The sequence below is a fragment of the Planococcus citri genome, chromosome 2, assembly GCF_950023065.1.
Source record: "Planococcus citri chromosome 2, ihPlaCitr1.1, whole genome shotgun sequence".
NCBI classification, from domain to species: Eukaryota; Metazoa; Arthropoda; class Insecta; order Hemiptera; family Pseudococcidae; genus Planococcus; species Planococcus citri.
In genome coordinates, this window is record NC_088678.1 from 46036506 (window position 1) to 46057054 (window position 20549).

The 20549-nt window shown below is 33.0% G+C and overlaps 2 protein-coding genes across 2 annotated transcripts in view; both read right to left on the bottom strand.

Moving 5' to 3' along the window:
• LOC135836103 (protein O-linked-mannose beta-1,2-N-acetylglucosaminyltransferase 1-like) overlaps positions 1–3990 on the bottom strand; it is a 104823-nt gene extending 100833 nt beyond the window's left edge. The window contains exon 1 of the mRNA XM_065350721.1: positions 3823–3990. The gene's annotated coding sequence lies outside the window, so the exon portion shown is untranslated. The remainder of the gene's footprint in view (positions 1–3822) is intronic.
• A 4182-nt stretch (positions 3991–8172) lies between these two features.
• Positions 8173–20549, bottom strand: part of LOC135836110 (inactive hydroxysteroid dehydrogenase-like protein 1) — a 43073-nt gene continuing 30696 nt past the window's right edge. The window contains exons 2-6 of the mRNA XM_065350732.1: positions 16119–16241; positions 12828–12938; positions 12516–12736; positions 8604–8831; positions 8173–8525 (exon numbers count right to left, since the gene is read on the bottom strand). Coding sequence (XP_065206804.1) covers positions 8406–8525; positions 8604–8831; positions 12516–12736; positions 12828–12938; positions 16119–16241 — 803 coding nt within the window. The 3' untranslated portion in view covers positions 8173–8405. The remainder of the gene's footprint in view (positions 8526–8603; positions 8832–12515; positions 12737–12827; positions 12939–16118; positions 16242–20549) is intronic.

A 20549-nucleotide genomic window follows, 5' to 3' on the forward strand; every position in this document is an offset into this window, starting at 1 on the left:
TTTCACCCGAGTTTACAAAAACTAATATATTATGTATATGATCACAAACATAATACATCATTTTATATACCAACCTATTCCCTGTTCTCTTATTATTCTTTCAATTCGCATCAACCTAATTAATTTTTAAATTCATTTCGTTACAACCTAATTTATGTGAAACCGACCGAAAAATTATCGACAAAATGTAAACGTGTTCGTATGTAGGTACTTATCTAATGAGACGATGCGAAGGAAGAAAAAAAACTCGAATAGTCGGTAAATTTTAAATAATTCGAATTTATTGTGCGTTTTTTTTTTTTTTTTTTTTTTTATTTCTTCAAATGTCGTTTATCGTACACGTTTAGATTTGTTTTTCTTAAAAGACGGCCTCTGGCGTGTAGATTGTGAGAATTTTTTTCATTTTAACTCCCAGACAAGTCCAATTTTTATTCATTCTTTTGCTTCAGGTTTTATCCTATGACATGATACCTACACGATGTTTCTCTTTATTGTTCTGCTTTTTTCCTGCGAGGTTAATTTAACACCGTGTTCTCGGGGGTTTCTGCTTTCAACTTGTACAGATTGTAAACTTGCACATTTTCAGCTCATTTATGTAAATCATTTTCCATTTTATAAACCAATAAAAGAAGATTAATTTTGATAATTAAATTTAAGGATTTGGATGATCGGTTAGGAAGTATAAACTGAGATGATATGAACAAAAAATTCAAGTGAAACAAAAAATGAAAATTATTAGGACCTATCTAATTACCAACCTATATTAGTACCTACCTACCAACAAATATCTCCAACTGAAATCGATTAACTATCAACGTAGAGCGACATTTTTTTCAAATCTTCTCAACGGAAAATCAATAGCTGATACTTGAATATACCTACACATTATTATAATGCATCATTTTTTTTTTTTTTTTTTTTTTTTAGTGAAAATGCAAGAAAAAAGGAGACGAACAAAACAAAAGAATAATTAAAAAGTGCAAATTTTGGATGGAATTTCAAAAGCTCCCTATAAGTCTACTTAATTTAGTAAAAATGATGAAAATTAGCCCAGTAGGTAGCTAATATGTACCTATTAGCTCCCAAGAACCAAATTTCACCGTTTCCAGTCATTCTGAAGCAACCCTGGCCGCCTAGCACGATTTTCATGTGGATAGTGAAAAATCGAGTTGGGTCCTATTTTCGACCTGTTTAAAGAATTTGTCCACATTTTCCCCGATTTCCAGCCTTTTTTGACCAACATTCTCAACTGTCCAAATTAAGTTATTTGCGTGACTCCTGGAAAAATATTAAAATTCACAAGAATTGGAAAATTGCGCTGGAAGTCTCAGAATGGCTCGAAATTATGAAATTCAGATTCGAATGGTTTGCTTTTAGACAAGATACTGCCATTTGTTCAGATTAAAAAAATTTCCCTGAACAGAAAACTTTTGATTTTTTGAATTTTGAAAAAATAAATTAAGTAGGTATGTCTACTCTGGTCAAAAAACGCCCCCGAGATGTTCTCCAAGAAATTGACTCAAAAATTGGGAAGTCCTTTAAACAGGTAAACAAATAGCTACCACTCGATTTACATTTGCCCGAATTGATTTTCACGCTTTTGGAAAAATTATTGTAAGATTCTGAAGAAATCAAAAATCGTGCAGTATGCTACAGAATGATTGAAAATTGTGAAATTCGATTCGGGAGACATGATATTAGTTTCAGGACTAATTTTCATCATTTTTATTGAACAAATATCCATTCATTTCTTCTTTTCTTTTTTTCCAAATATACCTAATTCATCGAAAATGGTTAATTTTGAATCTTTAAAAATTTTTCAAAGATTGAAAAATCATTTTGAGCCGCTGAAATCCTGAAATAAGACCACACTCTTTAAAATCGTGCGAGGATAACTCTCGAGAGGTTCCCTTGTTAGTTTCAGAGTTTACCTATTTAAGAATATTAGGTACCTATACCTACTTGAATCTCAAATTTTGACCAAATTCGCACTCAACAGAATTAATTTACGTTGGGTTTCGATTGTCCTATAAAAATTTCGAGACCTCCATACCTCATAGCCTAATTTAGGGTCCGGCAATTTTCGAATAAACACAATTTTTCACGATTGTGCCGCATACTTTCATACGTATGGATAATGGAACCTCACCTCTCTGAAAAAATTAAATTAAAGTTTCTACCACTGCACTCCCCTGCAGAAACCAGAATTTGATTAGCGATCACTTTTAGTAAGTACGACTACGTATACGAGCTCGTTGAAAAGTGGCTGATCACAATGAGCCCCCCCCCCCCGATCAAAGCTTTTCGGATATAAAGAAAGAGAGAAAAATATTTTCTCAACACAAAAAATTCTATGTATTGTTTCCGGATTTATTTTCAGTTGAATTGCTACTTTTGATCTAGGTTTATTTGAGCAACTATTTTGTCTCATTTTACAGATTTTTTTTGGAGAAGTCTTGGATCGAATTTACCGTTATTGGAATTGGAAATTAGAAGAAAAAGTATAAAAAAATGAACTATGAAATTCTATGCAGAATAATCATTCAAAAATTTATCAAAAAATTACTTCTTGAAAATTGAGATTTTAAAAAAATGTTGAAGCTGGTTGAAGACTGAAGAGCTTAAATTTACAGGAAAAAAATTACCTCAACAAAATATCTAAGTACTTACTCGTAGATCTATCGTTCGCTCACACTGCTCAATATAATAAGATAGAGATTAGAGGAAACTTGATGAATAAATTAAATAAGCAGTTTTTCAAAAAATTGTACAATTCCAAAAAATACGGATACCTATAGCTGAAACTCTAGAAAACTTCTTTTCAAATTACGAACTAAAAGCTAGTGGGTCCTCTGAATATTTTCACATTTTGAACCCCATTTGCTATCCAATCGCATTCGCCAACAATTTATGATAAATTTCAAGACGAACTGTTTAGTATAAATGAGAAAATGCGAATCTTTGAAGAAATTCGAGTAAAGACGAAGTGACGTCATAAAAAGATAAATTCTGAAAATTGCAATCTTTCACGAATAAAAACTTACTTAAACATTTAAAAAAATGCAATTTACTCAAAAATGAATCAGGTTTTTCGCATTAAAAATTATTCCACCAATGCATAAGTTCTCAAGGAAGTGCCTCTGTCTGCGTGGCTTTCGTATTTACAAATGAAGTAGGTAGCCCCATAATACATACATAATGATGCTTCAGAATGGCTTTAAGTTTTGTACCTACATATTATGTACATACACATACTACATACATAGTAAAATATCACAAAAAAATGTTATAGGTACCTACATAAAGGAATCAAAGTTGAACGATCGTGTTATAGCTTGAAATTACGAAAAAAAAAACTCGCAACAAATGCTATAAGCAAAATGAGGGATGTTTGACCTCTTATAGGGTTCGGATATGTCGTACTTTACTTATCATTCATACGATGCAATCAGCTACATCGTGTTAGCATGCATGTTAATGGCCAACTACGTGCTTTTGTAAAATCAGCTAACTGGAATAAAGCTTTTGAACAAATGGCACTAATTCGTTGTATACATATTTATCTATCTGCGTACAGTACAAATAAAATTTATAATTTGATACACGTATCTTCCCACTGCATCGAAATTTCCAAAAAAAAAAAAAAAAAAAAAAAAAAACGCACACTATAGAAAAAAGTAACCATTTTTTTCTTTTTTATTTCACCGGAAATATTTTTTGTTTATTTTTTTCTCAAATAAACGATGTTACGTAGCAATAAATTAATGTAAGAAAAATTTTTGGCAAGCGTTCACGTGTAAAAAAAAATCGCAAATACATTACCTTAGAGCATACCGGCGTTGAGCGTGTGGTTGACAGAAGCACGATGTTGTTAAAATGTTGAACGTGTACAAACTGGCCGTTTTGATATGACAGCAACGACGAAAGAGAGAGGTGAAAACAGCAAGAGAAAACGCCGCCGCGCCGCCAAGTAAAGTAGCACTAGGTGTACGTACGCAACGTAAACACACTTCCACGCTAAAATGCTCTCTTCGCTACTTTTCCAAAATTCTCGCTTTATTACGCAGACGCCATTATCTACACTTTATTGTCGTGATCGTTTATTAAATTTGCATCATATACGATTCACAACTAGGTACTTTAAACTTTTGAATCGAATAGGTGTTTGCGGAAATGTAAATTTTCGCATGTACCATCAACCAACTCCACCAACTTGCCATGCCAATGCCTTTTCTCTACCTCATCCTCCACCTACTTCCGCATTTCTAGTCATTTTTGCGGTTAATTTTATATGAAAAGTGTATTCCATAAATTCACGCGTGTGTTTCGACTTTGGGTCTCGGATATTAATGACAGGGGGTGATTTTACCAAATTAGGGTGGTTTAATGTTTGCCTACTGTTTTTAAAGTGTACATTTTTTCTTTTCTGTTTTTTTTTTTTTCAGTTTTGTTTTGTTTCAAACGTGTTGTAGAATGATGCTTTCCTACTGGATAATGCGTTTTTATAAAGAGAATTACTCGATTTTTTTTTCTTTTTAGGGGAAGTTTTTTTTTTCTCGCGAGTTCCTTCCTATGGTTTTTAGTAGGTATGGGCTTTTCTACTCTAATTTGGAAAATTTCGGAGTGCATTTTCATAATACTTATGTTTAGAAACTCTTCTTTTTCCCAAATGTTTGATTATATTTTACAAGGGATAAGAATAACGTTTACTTTTCCTGGCTTCAAATTGAACGAGAGTTGGGTTTTCAGAAAGTAAGTAGGTACACACTACACACACTTAGGTATATACTTGGTGAAGAAAATCAATTCATCAAATTATTATCTCGAAATAGCACATTTTTGGTCACATTTGAATTTATGTCACATATAATCTATACTTGTTCCTTCACGTTTTACAAGGTTTTTTGAAAAATTTGGGCCCCCCTGAAAATCAAACAATACTGTTTTCCTGACACATGTCAAAATTGGACGTTTCAAACGATGGTTGTAGGTATTCAAAATATGTGACAAGAAATGAACTTTTTCAGAATAATATCTGATCATTTCGATTTTTTTTTGTTAGCTTGTGCGATTTTGGGACCACTTATTTCAAAAATTTTGATACCTGGTGGGGCCCTTAATTTTTCGTTTGGACAGTTGAAAATTTTTTGGGAGCTCATTAAGCAAATCTTACGAAAGAGAAAAACATAAGTTTATGAAACCAAATCGGTTCCACTGTATTTATTGCATTTTTCATAGACCATTCACCAATGAAATCTCAGCCCAATTTGAAAACACCGCTGTGATATCGGCTCACATACCTATATTACGCCTATAAGTACATAGGCTGATATGTAATTTGAAAAAAAAAAAAAAGGAAAAAAAAAGTAGGCGGATTGGTTAATCATCCTAAACTCTCAACCATCTCCTGTGCTTATAGATATGATAGAAACGAACAAAGGCGAGTAATGAGTATCAAAAATCATGTATTCGAAACGCGTAACACCGAGTTGCTATTTTTTATCAAAAAAATAGAAAAAAGTATCTTTTAAAAAGGCCACAACTCAAACTTTACCTCAATATATCTACCATCGCCTTTACTTCCCTTTTAACTTTATGTTGCTTCATTGTCTTCGACTTTATAGGGTTAATTCATAGACCGTGAATCTAAATTGCTATAACCCACACGCAGAATGCTTTTTATCGCGTCAAAGAGTATTAATACAATTCGCTATATAATGAAGTGAGATAGAAGGGTATTAGAGATGAAATAATTAACAAACGAACCCGTATTAAAAGCTGCTATCTTAATGAAGAAATGGAGTAAAAACTACACTCGAAAATTCCATTACCTGTACTCGTACTACTATTTTTCGTGCACCCCCTATGAAATTTGATAAATATTAACCGAGTCTAAAAAGTCGGTGTAATTATTGCCTGGATTTGTTAATCCTCCATCAATCCTTGAAATATTCCAAAAGGTTTACCTAGTTTACTTTAGTAGGTACCCCAATAAATAGGCTCATATTTGTTGAATACGATTACATTAACTTACAGTGGTACTGTGGGTAGGTATAGTTATACCAAACCCAGACATTTTTATTTTCGTATTTGTGAAAGAAATCGAGCTTTAGGAATTTTAATGCTTGAAATGTTTCAAAAAGCGAAACGTAAGTAGGTATTTTTTTTACAAAGTTGGAAATTTTTTGCGTTTTTAGATCAACATTTTTCCGCTATCATTCTCAACAACCGACCTGAAAACAAGTCTTATTTTAAGTACCTTTGAGAGAATGTTTGAAAAATCGAATAAATTCCAGTTAGTTTCAGTTCTTTTTAAGAAGTAAATTATAAAGATTGAAAATGATACTTTGAAATATTCGATACTAATTAATCGAGTGTTCAAAGAGAAATGAATGTTTCTTTGATAAAAAAAAATATAAGTACTTATTTGTCAAAAATATTATTTTCATAATGATTCCTTTGGCAATTGCTCTTTTTAAAATTACTTATTCGATCAGCGTGGGATTTCTATTGGTGAACCTGAAAAAAAAAACACAACTTGAATATTTTTTCATGACGTGATTCTGATTAAAGCTTATTTTTTCTTTTCAGGACATTTTTCAAATGGAAAATAAAAATTAAGTATTGTTTCACAAATTCATCAAGTGTATCAAATTATTGATACCTAATACTTCGAAACTTGAACATTTTTCAAGAATGAAAACTTTTTCTTAGGAACCTGGGTACCTACTTTGGAAGATGAAAAATTTGTTAGCTCGAATATATTTTTGCTACCTGCACATTTTCTACTTTTAATGTAGGTATAAATAAACATTTTTTAATTTTCATTTGTCATTAAAAAAAAAATGAATACTGTTTTGTTTTATTATAAGGTAGGTAGGTACCTATCCAATATTTTTAATGGGCTACAATTCCCCACTCTCCAATCTCCACCCAGTTTAATACTTTTCTTTCGAATTCAATCAAATATTATTTTGAATGCAACTTTTCAAATTTTCCATAACTCCGTGCGCGCGTAATTGATATTTAAAAATAGGTACAGGTTGTACAGGTAAAAATTATATCCAAGGTTAATGAATTTTTCAATTAGCTCAAATTGAATATTTGTCGACGTACAAAACATCGAAAAGCTTTTACCGAATTGAAGGGATAATATTTTATTTTCAACGACTTATGTCTTTCTGAGAATATTTAGACGAGGGAAAATCTTAAACCCTCTTTGCTTTATTCCTTGGCGTTAGGAGTTTTTATGGGATATTCTCTGCATTATTCTTCACGACAAGAACGTGGAAACGAAACGTATAGAAAATTTCATTGTAATTTCTTTAAATGTTTTTGACGAGCATTTCGCGCAAATAAATCGTAAACATTTTCTTTATGCGAGAAAAAAGCTGCCCATCTGTTGATCTGTTCGTTTAAAATTTTCGTACTTAAATTGAAGTAGTCTCGGTCTCGGTTTAAATTTTGAATAAATGAATTTTCAACTGAAATTGTGGTTTTTAGAGCCTATTTGAAATTGTTTTTTCGACTGCTAAAAAAGTACAGGGTGCTTCGAGAGAATTCCTATTTTTATCGGAACAAGGCTCCTTCATTTCATGATATATGCAACTTATCATTATTACGTGTTTTGTTGGTCTGCTCGACAGTTCCAACCATCAAAGACGGAAATTTAAAAAAATTGCACATTGTCTCTTTTGTCTCTTGGTACCTACTTAGTATAAAACCTAACTATTTTTTCCTGTACCATGTATGGACTGATAAAAATCAGATTTTCTAAAAGCTACGCCAACATTTTAAATTATTAACGAAAATATCTAGAACGGGATATTATTTATACGTAAATTGCATGTTAAAATCAAGTTTATCTCTTGTAAAAACATATTTTTCGAGCGAGCTGAGTAATAGCGTTTGGTAATTAGGCACTAATTCTTTCAAATATTTTAAAAATAATACTCTACCTATGTAATTATGACGTAATAATTTGGTACAATGTTGATTATACGATGATTAAAGATCGTTTAGTTTTTTTTTTTCAAAGAGTACCTAGGTACCTACTTACAATTAATTTTCTATTAAACTTTGTTCCTTGTAGGTAGTTAATGAAGTTAATGAAAATGAACGAAACAACAAGTGATATTTTTTCAAAAAAAAAAAAAAAAGTAGGCAGTCTAATTGTAAGAAAATAATAACATAGATATTTATTTTCATAAAAACTAAAAAAAAAAAAAAAAAATGGCCACATTAAATTACAATCAACATTATTCATATTGACTATTTACTTTTAAATCACAATTTTACATTTAAATTATGGCTTAAAGAGTTCTTTCAACAAACAGAAAAATAAATTAATACAAAATTAAAATTATAACAAATGCATTATTCTATCATATAAAATTATTAATTATTTACATAACAGTTTTTTCGAGTTTTTTATTTTGCGAGAAGTAGTCTTTTCGGAAAATTTGATTCATAAATCCGCCTATCGCGGTCCGCATCCAAACCGGAGACATGACTATGAAAAAATACTGCAAACAAAAAATTTTTCAGTAGGGAGGGGAAAACTCTAGGAAGAAAAATCCAAATGTACTAAATTTTTTACAAACCTGTACACCGTGGGCCCAATATCCTGTCGAGTGGTCCACTACGCCCAACGTATTTACAGCGTTTTTAGCGTATGTTTCTGAATCTGGCACAAATAAACTGGTTTCTTGTAAACGGTAACTAAATGCGTTCATTTTTGTATTTATAAATAACGGCGATAAATGCTGCACGGTAATTCCATACTTTTGGTACTCGAAGCGTAACGCTTCCGTGAAACTTTTCACGAATACCTGGATGAAAAAAAGAGATGCAATTTAGTTTATTCTTATGAACCTAAATATAGGAATGTATCTATCTAATTTATTGTCAATGACACTGAACCTAAAAGATCTAAAACTGTGAGTGAACGGCGAGAGTGAAATTTTGTAAGCTGGACTATGTACAGAAATTTGACGTCAGTCTCAGTGCCATGATGTAGGCGAAAAATCAAAAATGGTGTCCTTTACTATATCGACTCTTCAACAGAACATGTTTTCCCTTTTGTAATTGGTGGGAATTTTCGTATCCGAAGCAGTATCCGTTATCCTTCGAATAGCCAACAGGTACAGAAATGTGAAAACTCGAGATTTTATGATTGTATGGCAAGTTCAGCTTTAAGTGATCTTTGTGGTTTAGTTGTTTCAAAACCAACGAGGAAATATTTGAAAAACAACGTGAATGCCTAATTGAGTTTTCTACTTCACGAGGAAATGTTCAAACTTAAACCGGTAAATAAAGTAGGTAGGTATTTCAATTATTTTCCCTGCAAAACTAGCCTTTGTTGTTACTTTTGTATGCCTCCTCTGCATTTAAAAAAAAACCAGCTTATCAGTTTTTCAATGATTTTTTGCTATCAAAAAATGATGAGTTCCATTTGACGCTTTAGAAAAATAACAACCATAATTTCTACCCTAACCTCCCATAATGGATGGGGGGGAGGATCATTATTTCGCAGACTCACCATTTTTTGCGAAACTATTGACCTTTGATGAGTCATATTTCAACACTCACTCATAAAGTAAGTAGGAACTTATTTGACATTTGAGAATCTAAAAATTACAATTTCGAGCTGAACGCTCAACTTTGTATAAAATGAAAACCCCAGTTGAAAACTACGGTTTACAAATTTGAAAAAATCTTAAGGCACCTTCTTGATAATTTTTTTTTGCTTTTTTGCTTTTCAATACACTACCTCTCAAAATTAGATTGTAACAGCCTTGCGGTACAAGAGTCTCTACTTTGAACAAAATTTTAAAAAATTGCGAGTAAAGTGGCATATTGATTTTTGCAAATTTAAAAACGGTGAGTTCGAATCCCTATACCAGATAATTTTTTTGATCTCTCCTCTCTAGCCAACCCCTCTTCCCAGCCTTCAAAAATCTATAATGACATAATGAGGTGTCATTTAAGGATTTTGAGGTAAATGCGAGTTTCCATTCATTTTTGAGGTAGGTACCCAAACACAATTCTTCAATTCCTCTCTTGCAACCCCGAAAAATTTGAAAAAAATTTGAAAATGTTTGAAAATGCGGTGTAACTTGTCGATGAGGTTGCTGAGGTTAAAAATATATTCACTTTTTGAAATCGACTTCTCATTTTTGTTTTTTGTTCTTATCTTATTTTTTTCTCAAATTATTACAAAAAAATACCTATATAATATACATTGTAAAATACAAAAATATCAGAGGAGACTTTTATTTAGAGTTGAAAGTCACTCAGAAAAAATTTAGGCTCCAGAAAGTGCCTCTGAAGGAGAAATATGGGTCTTTAAAGAAGGGCATTTTTGAAAAAAAAACATTATTTTTTTGAAATGGTTCCTCTTTCTTCGGACCTGAAAAATTTTCTGAGTGACTTTCAACTCAAAATGAATCTGTACTGAATTTGTTGAAATTTTCCGGCATTTCCCTCCGCAATCCATCCTAAGGTACGAGTACTTCCAAAAAAATAAGAAATTACAAAATGCATTATCTTGCACGTTTTTTCTGACATTATAAAATCATTTATAAATTCCATCAAAAAGTTTTTGAAAAAAATAAATAAATTACCCTTATTATGACAAGTAATTAGGATAATGTTCAATGTTCAATGTTGACAAAAATACTCGCATAAAAAATTTGAAAATTATAAGAACCCACCTAATCGTTAAATAGGCTCAAAGTTATAATTACCTAGGTACTATAATTAAACGAAGTAAAGCCATCGATCCGTGAAATTTTGCACGTGGGCTTGTCTACTTTAAACTTTCTGAATCCATTGGTGGCTGTTTTGAGATTTTTTAAAATAGGTTTTCACAGAATTTTAAAATGTTTTAAATTTTGAAAAAAATTGAAAATATGGTCCACATTGGATTTATGTATTTTCTAGAAAAAATTTTGTCTACTGATTTGGTTGTTTTTTCCAAAAAATTTCAAAATCAATTTCTGTCGGTTAGAATCTGAAAATTAGAAATTTTCTTAAGAACTGAAAATTTTTAAAAATCTACTGAGAGTTCTAAAACAGTTCAGAACTACAAACAAATGACAACCATGTAGGTATAGGAACCTACTTGCTTAACTAAATTTTAGTTTTATATTTCAATTTGATCAAATTTTGATCCTTTTTTTTGCTTTGAGAACTTAAACCTTCATTTCATTTTTCAACAAGTGGAAAAATTACGTATGTACGTGAATCAAATGCGGCGAAAATCAGCCATTGATGACGTTGCGGTGGCTTTTTGTCAAAGAATTTGGTTTATTTTATTTTTATCGCATTCCCTACCTACTCATTGAGTAAAGTATAGTATACCCGTAGATGATTTCTACAGATAAACTGCGAATGGATACCGACTCGTATAAGCACTTAATTGGAGAATGTACACATATGGGGTGCCTATCAACACGATACAATACGATACCGCCATTATACGACAATTTATGGTCATAGGTAGCAATAATGTTACACAGTGAGGAACATTATACTATACACATTACGCAATTTTATTTTAAAAAGCATTTTCGATATCTAGATAAGAACATGGAATAAAATCATCCAAAGATTATACCTACGTCCCTGAATGCATCATCAATCATATTAGGAAAGTATAATACAGTGCGAATAATTAATTGGAGAATAGGTCAATGAAAGAAACCGAGATAATAATTCCGACAAGTTCGCATTTGTTATTTACAAATTGGTATAAATAAATGTTTTTGATAATGTACTAGGTATCTATTCCTACCCATCTAGCATTACATTAGAGCGATAATAAATTACTTTCGCAATAACTCGTTCGTTAACTACGGGAGGTACTTAGTTTTAAATCTTACAAAGAATAAAATTTAAGCAATGTTTAGTAACATGTTTATTGTTCACCTTGATTAAGACAATTCGCGTTTTAGTGGGTAGCGAAAAAATGTCATTAAAATGGCGAAAAAGACGATGACATTAAAATGGCAATCGCTTATAGGACATACTTTCATGTTTAGGCATATTGTGTAGGTAGGTAGGTAGGTAGGTGAGTACCGATGTACATTTCATTGGATTTGAAAGCATGGAGATTTTTTACGCGTGACAGGATTATTTCGTATTTACTCGTATACCTACCAAACTTACTCATTACGTGGGTTGTAAAGTTTAAATGTAGGTACCTACATGTTGTGTGTACGATTCGGTAATAATTTCATTTGGTTTTAGAGGACAATGTGATTATACAATTGTACATTTAATAAAATATACTTTTCTTTTGGTTAGATACCTTTGTATAGGTACCTCTACCTACCTACTTTATGTTTCCATACTTATGTAACACTCTAATCTTCACAGAGAGTACCTAATCGGTGAATATTATCACCTTCAATTTACCCACCTCAGATCGAAGCTTTTCGAAATTCATAAATCTATTTTATCCAATTATACGTATAATACGAGTAATGTACGATAACAACACAAATTCTTACCTTAGAAGCTGCATACACAGACATGAGAGGTAACGGTTGTAATTCTGAGCTAGATGATACATTTACAATAGCCCCTTTTTGACGCTTTTGCATCTGAGGTAATATCATCCTAGTCATCAGAGTGGTAGCTCCGCAATTAATGTTTAAAATATCCCACAATCCTTGAGCCGGACTCTCGGTAACGTACATCGGATAAGAGAAATTCATTCCGACATTATTCACTGCAAATAAAAACGAATACACGTGAGTTTTTCGACATGCATCGGTTTCTATTAAATAAAAACAAGCTAGATAATTACAAATCGTACGTACCTAGTATTCCTACCGGAATATCTTTTAATTCTTGTTCTATGTGTTCGTAGACTGTCTGCCCTTTACTGAAATCAGCCACGATAATTTTCGTTTTCACGCCGTAATCAGCTTCTGTGAAAAGAACGTGAAAGGTTGGCCTATTATTTATTTTTGTTTTTTGTAAGATAAATCTCCAATTCGACGGCAGTAATGGATCGGGTTTTAATTTGTTTCACGAATTAGTGTTGTCGGGGTGTAAATGCATAGACACTGAAAAGGGTTGCTGGTGCTAGACAAAGGCCTCTTGGAATATTTTTTCACATTTGATTGCGTATTGTTGAGTAGAGAGAGGAATCTACTTGTATTTGGTGAATCAGCGAGTGGATTTTAAGGAATTTTTGGATGAGTTGCCTAAATTTTCAAACAGTTTCATTTTCATGTTCTCTCTCTTTTTTGCAAAAATTTCCAAAAAGTTCTGGTTTATTTAAACCATTTTTTAAAGGGTATATTCCTGGGTGAAATAGGTGAAATTCCTGTGTCCTCACAATCAGATTTTTGAAATTTTAATGAAACATTGCTGGGTGCCTTTAAAAAAATTGCTGGAGCCAAAAAATTTCCCCCACTCCACCCCCTTGTCTCCAAGGTCGAAAAAACGCCTTTTTCGAGGAAAAAATCATAATTCCAACGAGTTTTGAATAAAAAATTTTGAATTCACCTATAATGACCCAAACTATATTGAGGATACATGAGTCTAGCTACGTGAATTTTTTCAAATTTTTTTGGCCCTCGGAGGGGAGGATATTGACAAAAGAAATCGAAAACATCAATTTTTGGGGCATCTCTCTCCCCCAATGTGACCCTTGGGAGGTCCAACTGCAAATTCAACTTCATATTCATGTTCAGCGAGTTCGATTCATGTGATAACGATACACATATTGTCAATCTAATTTCGCCCCAAAATTGGGGGAGGGGGTGCCTATGACTCTAAAATTGGGGTTTCTAAAAGTTGTTTGATTTTTCTATTGTCTTTGGCGGCCCCATGCGAAATTGCAGAATTGTGTCACTGGCTTTATCGTTTTTTTTTGGTGGTGCCGTGACACAAAAAACACATTTTTGAGTTTTTGAAGATGACCCACCTGGAGAAAAAATTTGAAAAAAATACCAATTACGGTACATACTTACACAGGTGTATTTTTGAAAGAAAAAAAATTTGTGTACTGGAATGAGGTTTTGAGATACGGTGGTTTCAAATTTTCTTTTGGGGAGAATGTCAACAATTTTTGAAAAATTCACGTTGCTTAACTCATGTCTTCTCAATATATTTTGGATGAATTCAAAATTTATTATTCAAAACTCGTTGAAATATGATTTTTATCCCGAAAAAAACGTGTTTTCGACATTGTGGGGTAGGGGAAATTTTTTTGGCTCCAACATTTTTTTAAAAGGCACTCAACAATGTTTCATCAAAATTTCAAAAAGCCGAGCACAGGGGCATTTCACCTATTTTACCCAGGAATACCCAGGTACCATACCTAAACTTTAAAATCATCTTTTAAATTCTTCCCGTTTTAAAAATACCTACCTAAAAACACTTCAGCCGAAAATTTGTTTTTTGAAAAAAAATTTTCCCTCCTCGATGTTGGTAGAATAATCACCAGAATGTCCCTACAGCACTTGAAAAAAAATGTGACCGTCTGGTGATCTTCTTGGTGGCAGATTTACCAAGCGGTGACATTGACAACGAGTATCGATTTTTGACTTGGTCACTTGGTGGTGAAGCTGTCACCAAAGAGTCACCACGTAGGTTTTTGTCATTATTTTGGCAAATTGTTGATCAAGTAATCACCAGCATGTTCCCACAGTACTTGAGAGAACTTATTTCGACTGCATGGTGAATTCGTGGTGACAAATTCACCAAGCGTGACCACGAATAATGGATTTTTGACTTGGTGACATAGTGTTGAAGCTGCCAACAAAGAGTCACCACGCAGATTTTTTGCAGATTATAAATGGCGAGTGGTTGGTGAAGTAATCACGACTTTGGTTGGAAGAAAAAGTGAGTGTTGGAATAGAACAAATTTTTCGAATTCGCGGAAGCCAGTTTTCAACCTTGAGGTATCAATTCGATGTTCTAAAGTTTTACAATAGGCACCTAGTATCGGATGCTATCATATTTTTTATAAATTCGTAACAATCAGTAAAAATGACTAAATATCAACAGATCAACTAATATTTCCGAAGGTAACTGTTTACACATAGGTATACCTACGATAGTAAGTATGGTTGAGATTTACCAACCTACCGAAGATGAAATTACTGGCTAAGGATATTCATCTCTCATATTTTTGATAATTTTTGAACAGTTTGCAAGTGTCATTTTTTCCCAAAAGATTGGAAAATTTGTGGATCAACAGCTCTGTTAATGCTCCAAATAATCGTATTTATGATTCACTATTCACCTTCTATCAAATCCTATAATCTCATAAACCTATACAACTATAATCTACTAGGTAAATAAACATCTTACCCAGTAACCTACTAGGTTTAGTACGTAGACATACGTGTGTTAATCAAGCTGAAAATAACAATCACGCGGATCGTATTCCCTATAGAAATGTCGACGTTGCATATGAAGTTATTCCAATTAATACAATCGCCGTCAAAATGTACCCATTCTCCTAATTGCATGTAACACATTTAGTAAAAGCCTGTACAAATATACAATACAACCCTTTGCAAGTATATTGGTTAAGTGCTTATTTGCATGTGTGGGAAATAAGGGTAGTATTGAGACGAGATACACTACCACGAGTAATGCTATGATTACAACTCTAATAGAAAATCATTGCACAACGAAACGTGTTCTCTATCTCTTTGTAGAACCCTTTTTTTTTACATGGATGCGAACACAGCGAAGTGTTACGTGTATCTTTGATAATTGCGTCATTTTAACGCTAATTGTTTCGCATTATTGGTATTTAAAAATGCTGCACCTAGTAGTGCATTATACACATTGGTGGTCTGTTCATCCATATGGTGTAATTTTTTTCTCACTAGTGGCGTGCGGTTTGTTGTAGGTAAGCTCGTAAAAAAGTAAAATGACTTGCAACATTTTGAACGGAAATTAAATACTTGGCTAGGTAGATACATTATGATTTGTGGATTAGTTGAACTTGGAGAATATCATCATCACTCTTCCCTTCTCCTATTATACTTTACTCTCCCTAATACATATAGCTATAGGTATGAGATAGGCATATAATGTACATAAACATAATATATTCGAAGGAGAATGACGTGTGCTGAACTTACGTATTTCTGAAGCCACTTTCATTAACTTTTCAAAGTTTCTGCTTATTAAAACGATGTTAATTCCTCGTTTGGCCAATTCTTTCGCGTATGCTTTTCCAATACCATCGGTTGAACCTGTAACAACTGTTTAAACAAAAACAAAATTAATATCACCAGGTATAATAGATTTTACACTTCGTGTTTAGAAATGCATCATCATCACGTCCTTCGATCAATGTTTATGAATTTTTGTCATGTATGGAGGAAAATTCTGTCGGAAGAAGATTTAAACTGTCGTAAATTCACGAATGAGCCGAATATGCGTACGTAGGTATATTAATCATTTGAAAGAAAACTGCTGAATAATGGATCTTATGTTTTTGAAAAATGGGTCCAAGTGTGGTCACCTTGGTAGGAAGTGTTTTCGACCAGACGTTACGTAAGACTTTCCCCTCAGGTGTGAATTGTAAATTAACGGTACACTATTGTAACAATTCGATAGTTAACGGTTCACAGACTTATTTATCCTTCGGCGAGAAATTCGCAATTCATCATCTATACCTTGTTGATCTACAAAACTCGCATTTTACTGTACAAGGTGTCCTATTTATGAACTGGATATGCCTATATCGGCATTTGAAGGTTTCAGAGTCAGAGTAAATGTTTATAGCAGGGACGAGCCATCTGAGAATGAACCATTTTGACATTTTTTAATTCTTTTGATCATATTGTCGTTGAAAATCAATAAAAACCCGCCTTCAAACCCTAAACTGCATTCAATGGTTATGAAAATATGGGTATGAGTTGCTCAAATAACTTACGAAAAATTTTCGAGGAATACAGTTTTTAAGCAGACCTGAAACTAAAAACTGAAAACTGAAACTGAAATGCAAAATATTTTGCCATCAATGCAGATTACTGGTGATTTTTGGTAAATTAATGCTCAGTAGTTTTTGATAAATTTTTGATCATTTTTTTTTGAACTCCTGCTTAGTGCTTGATAAGAAATTTTTGGCCAATTACTCGTACATATTAGGTACCTACATAATATGATAATTTTTGATAAAATCACCAAATGATAATTTTTGGTAAGCAACAGGTAATTTTTTAGTCAATTACTGGTCATTTGGGTGAATTGCTGAAAAGTATGGTAAATCAGTCACAGGGTAAATTTCTAGTAATTTTCGGTAAATCAATTTTTTAGAGAAAAACTGGTGATTTTTTGTAAATCATTGGTATTTTTTTTTAAATTTTTGAATTCATTTGTGAAATTTCCTTTTGAAGCCTGAAAGTACAGTGTTGCCTGTAATACTTCCAAAAAAAAGCCCTAGGTAGCGAAATTTATTTCAGTACAGTTGCCCACTTTTCAAATCTGATAAATACAGGGTGCCCAGTAATATCGGGTACCCCAAAGTAAGTTTTTCATTAAAAATATAGGTTGGCAACGTGAAATAGATGCATATGATTGGTGGAATGTTATCTCTCCAGTCCAACAACCAATCATGAGCTGTCATTATTATCATTCACTGTGACCGGCCAACCGAAGTATTTAGCAAGAAAACTTTTTTAGGGGTACCCGATATTTCTGGGCACCCTGTATGTACGTGTTTCATAAAATTCCAACATGAGCAAACTCCAAATTCGATACATAATTATGGCAGGCGTTTGAAGGCATACCCTGTGTAAAATGTAAATAAAATATAGGTACATTGTCACACCAGCTCCGTTTCGATAGGTATTCTGGATTGAGAACAAGAACTTGTTCTATAAGAAAAAAGGAGAGTAAATATTCCTATAGCGTGATCGAAAAGATCATCCGTAGGCTGAAATTGCATAAAACACGCTCGAGTATGTTTACCGAATCGTGTACCTACCTTTACCTGTACAGTGTACACGCTCATCGGGGGCACCAGACTGTGAAAAATCTCCGACCGTCTGCAAAAATCGCGACCTAACCTAGCAGCTTTTGAAAAAGTAAACAAGCGAATAATACACAGCTCTTGCATCATAGACATACACCTTTTTACCTATGCAGACGAATATAGGAGACTGTAGCACCGCATTTACGTAACTGGCAATGACTTTCACAACAGTATAGTAGAATTTTTTTCAAATCTTTCTCGACAGAGAGAGGCCTAGATCATAGTGAATCATTCATCAGACACATATGCCAGCTTTGTAAACGAGTCGCCTTGTGCGATGGATTGTTTAAACGATCCACTAACCGCAGCGCATGAGGCGAGAAACCAGTTCTGAATGCAATAGTGCAGTTCTAATAAGATTACAAGAAGGACTTTGACATTGCTTGCGGTAATTATAATGGAACGGGTCAACTTATTCAACTCTGTTCGAGTACTCGCCCGTGCTATTGTCACGCTAACAAATTAACTTGAGAGTCGACGAGACAGCAAACCATAAGCCAAATTTTATCATTGGAGTGGGAACATGTTGGCAGGAGTCAGAAGAAAGATTCGTAGAATAATGGAAAATTTTGACCATATGAATTTAAAGATAGGCCACGGTGATTCATTTTTATTACCAACTGTGTACCTATGGCCGGATATTTATGTCATTGCATGAGTACCTAGTACCTATGTTTATACTGAGACGAAAGTTATGGGTATTTTATGGTTTGCGACCAATGTTGTGTGTTACAGGTCTTCTGATGTACGATGCACTCGAAGAGAAAGTTCTTTTAATTAATAGTAAATTAAACTACTTAGACGATTAAAAAAATAACGCTTATGATGGCAGGTATTATGTTTCATAACACTATTATCGCGATTTTATAAGGGATCATTTTCTCGTTATAAATCTGTTAATTTCACTATTGTAGGTAGATATTTAAATACCAAACCTCTTCCCCTCTCTAGCAATTGTACGAATGATTTATTTGCATATACCTACGTATGAGGTATGACCATCGATAAAGTTAACTTATAATTTTCGTTTCACTTCTCCCTGAATCAGATCAATTGTCGAGCTAAAATTTTCCTAATTGAATTCACGAATGACTAGACACATTTTCAACTTGTATTCATTGTCATTTAATAAGGATATACAACTAAGTTAAGATTTTAGATACTCAATCTGCCAACTGTTTTCGTGGAAGCTAAATTAAACCGTTCGCTTCCACGTGTCCTAGACCTGGTAAGCTCATGGGTGGTGATTTTGCAAATCATGCATATCATCTTCTCGTTTGACACTTATGGTTTGTATGTTTCACGACCAGAAAAAATAATTATATTTTCTAACAAAGCTGCAATGGTTGCCGGCCGATTTTCTAATCAATTTATTGAACTGCGGAATTTAAATATCTCTTCAGTTTTATTTGTTTTGTAAAAATAACGCCTAAGTATTTAAAATTTTGAAAAAAAAATAACAATCTGGATATCTGGAAGTTAAGGTTTTGGAAGGTTTTGGAAGGTGTAAAGTAGACTCAAATTTAATTTCTAATTTTTGCCAATTTCTTGAAAACTCAAATGGTCTAATTTTTTTTATACTTATAAAAAAAATCAAAATTTCACAAAACTTAGATATAGGTATGTAGAAAGGTGAAATTTTGTTTATGCCATAAAGTGACTTTTGATTTTTCGATCTGATCGGTGACGATCTTCAGCCTTCTCACAGCCTCCAGCAGATTTTTAAGTATGGACTTGAAACTATCATGAATCTATTCGAGAAGTCAATAATAAGATAGGTACAAACCAAATAAGTACGTAGGTATAGCAGCTTTTTCATAAAAATTGGAGCCAAGGGGGTTTCCGGGTAAAATGGGTGAAATGCCCCTGTTCCTAGATTTGTAAATTTAAGATGGATGTTTCGTACCTCCTAAAAAATTTTCGAGCAAAAAATTAGCCCCCCCCCCAGTAAGATGATTCGAATCAACTTTTTTGGTGGGAGAGATTCTTGATTCTGATTCGAATCATTTTTTGTGATTCGTTCCAACCTGGGCTATCATCTCATTATCTGTCCTCTAATTGGAGTTTTGCTGACTACGAACTCAGTGAAATTCAAGCCAAAGGTTCCCTCTACCTAACGCATGGAATACAATACGTTGAGCATAAATATTTCACTTTTCTGTATTGCCTATCTACCTATACCTACCTGATTTTTTCATCTTCTCATCTTCCTAATGTGTACACTTTTAAATCCAAAATTACATTCTTACTTCATTTCAAATGGGTGTAGCCGTAGGTAATGCAGATGCAATTTGAGATTTCTTGGAATTGACTGCTAAAAGTTCCATCCCATTACATGGTGCGAGTATAGGTTTCTGTTTTATGAGACTATTTACTCACAGACCTTGAAATCCTTTGAAAAAATAATTCCAAAATATGGATGATCGTGTTTACAGAATCAGACGAGTGAACTAATACCTATACAGTACACATATAAATGGAAACAGGATGACGTAAGCGTCATATTTACAGTGATAATTGACGATAAAAT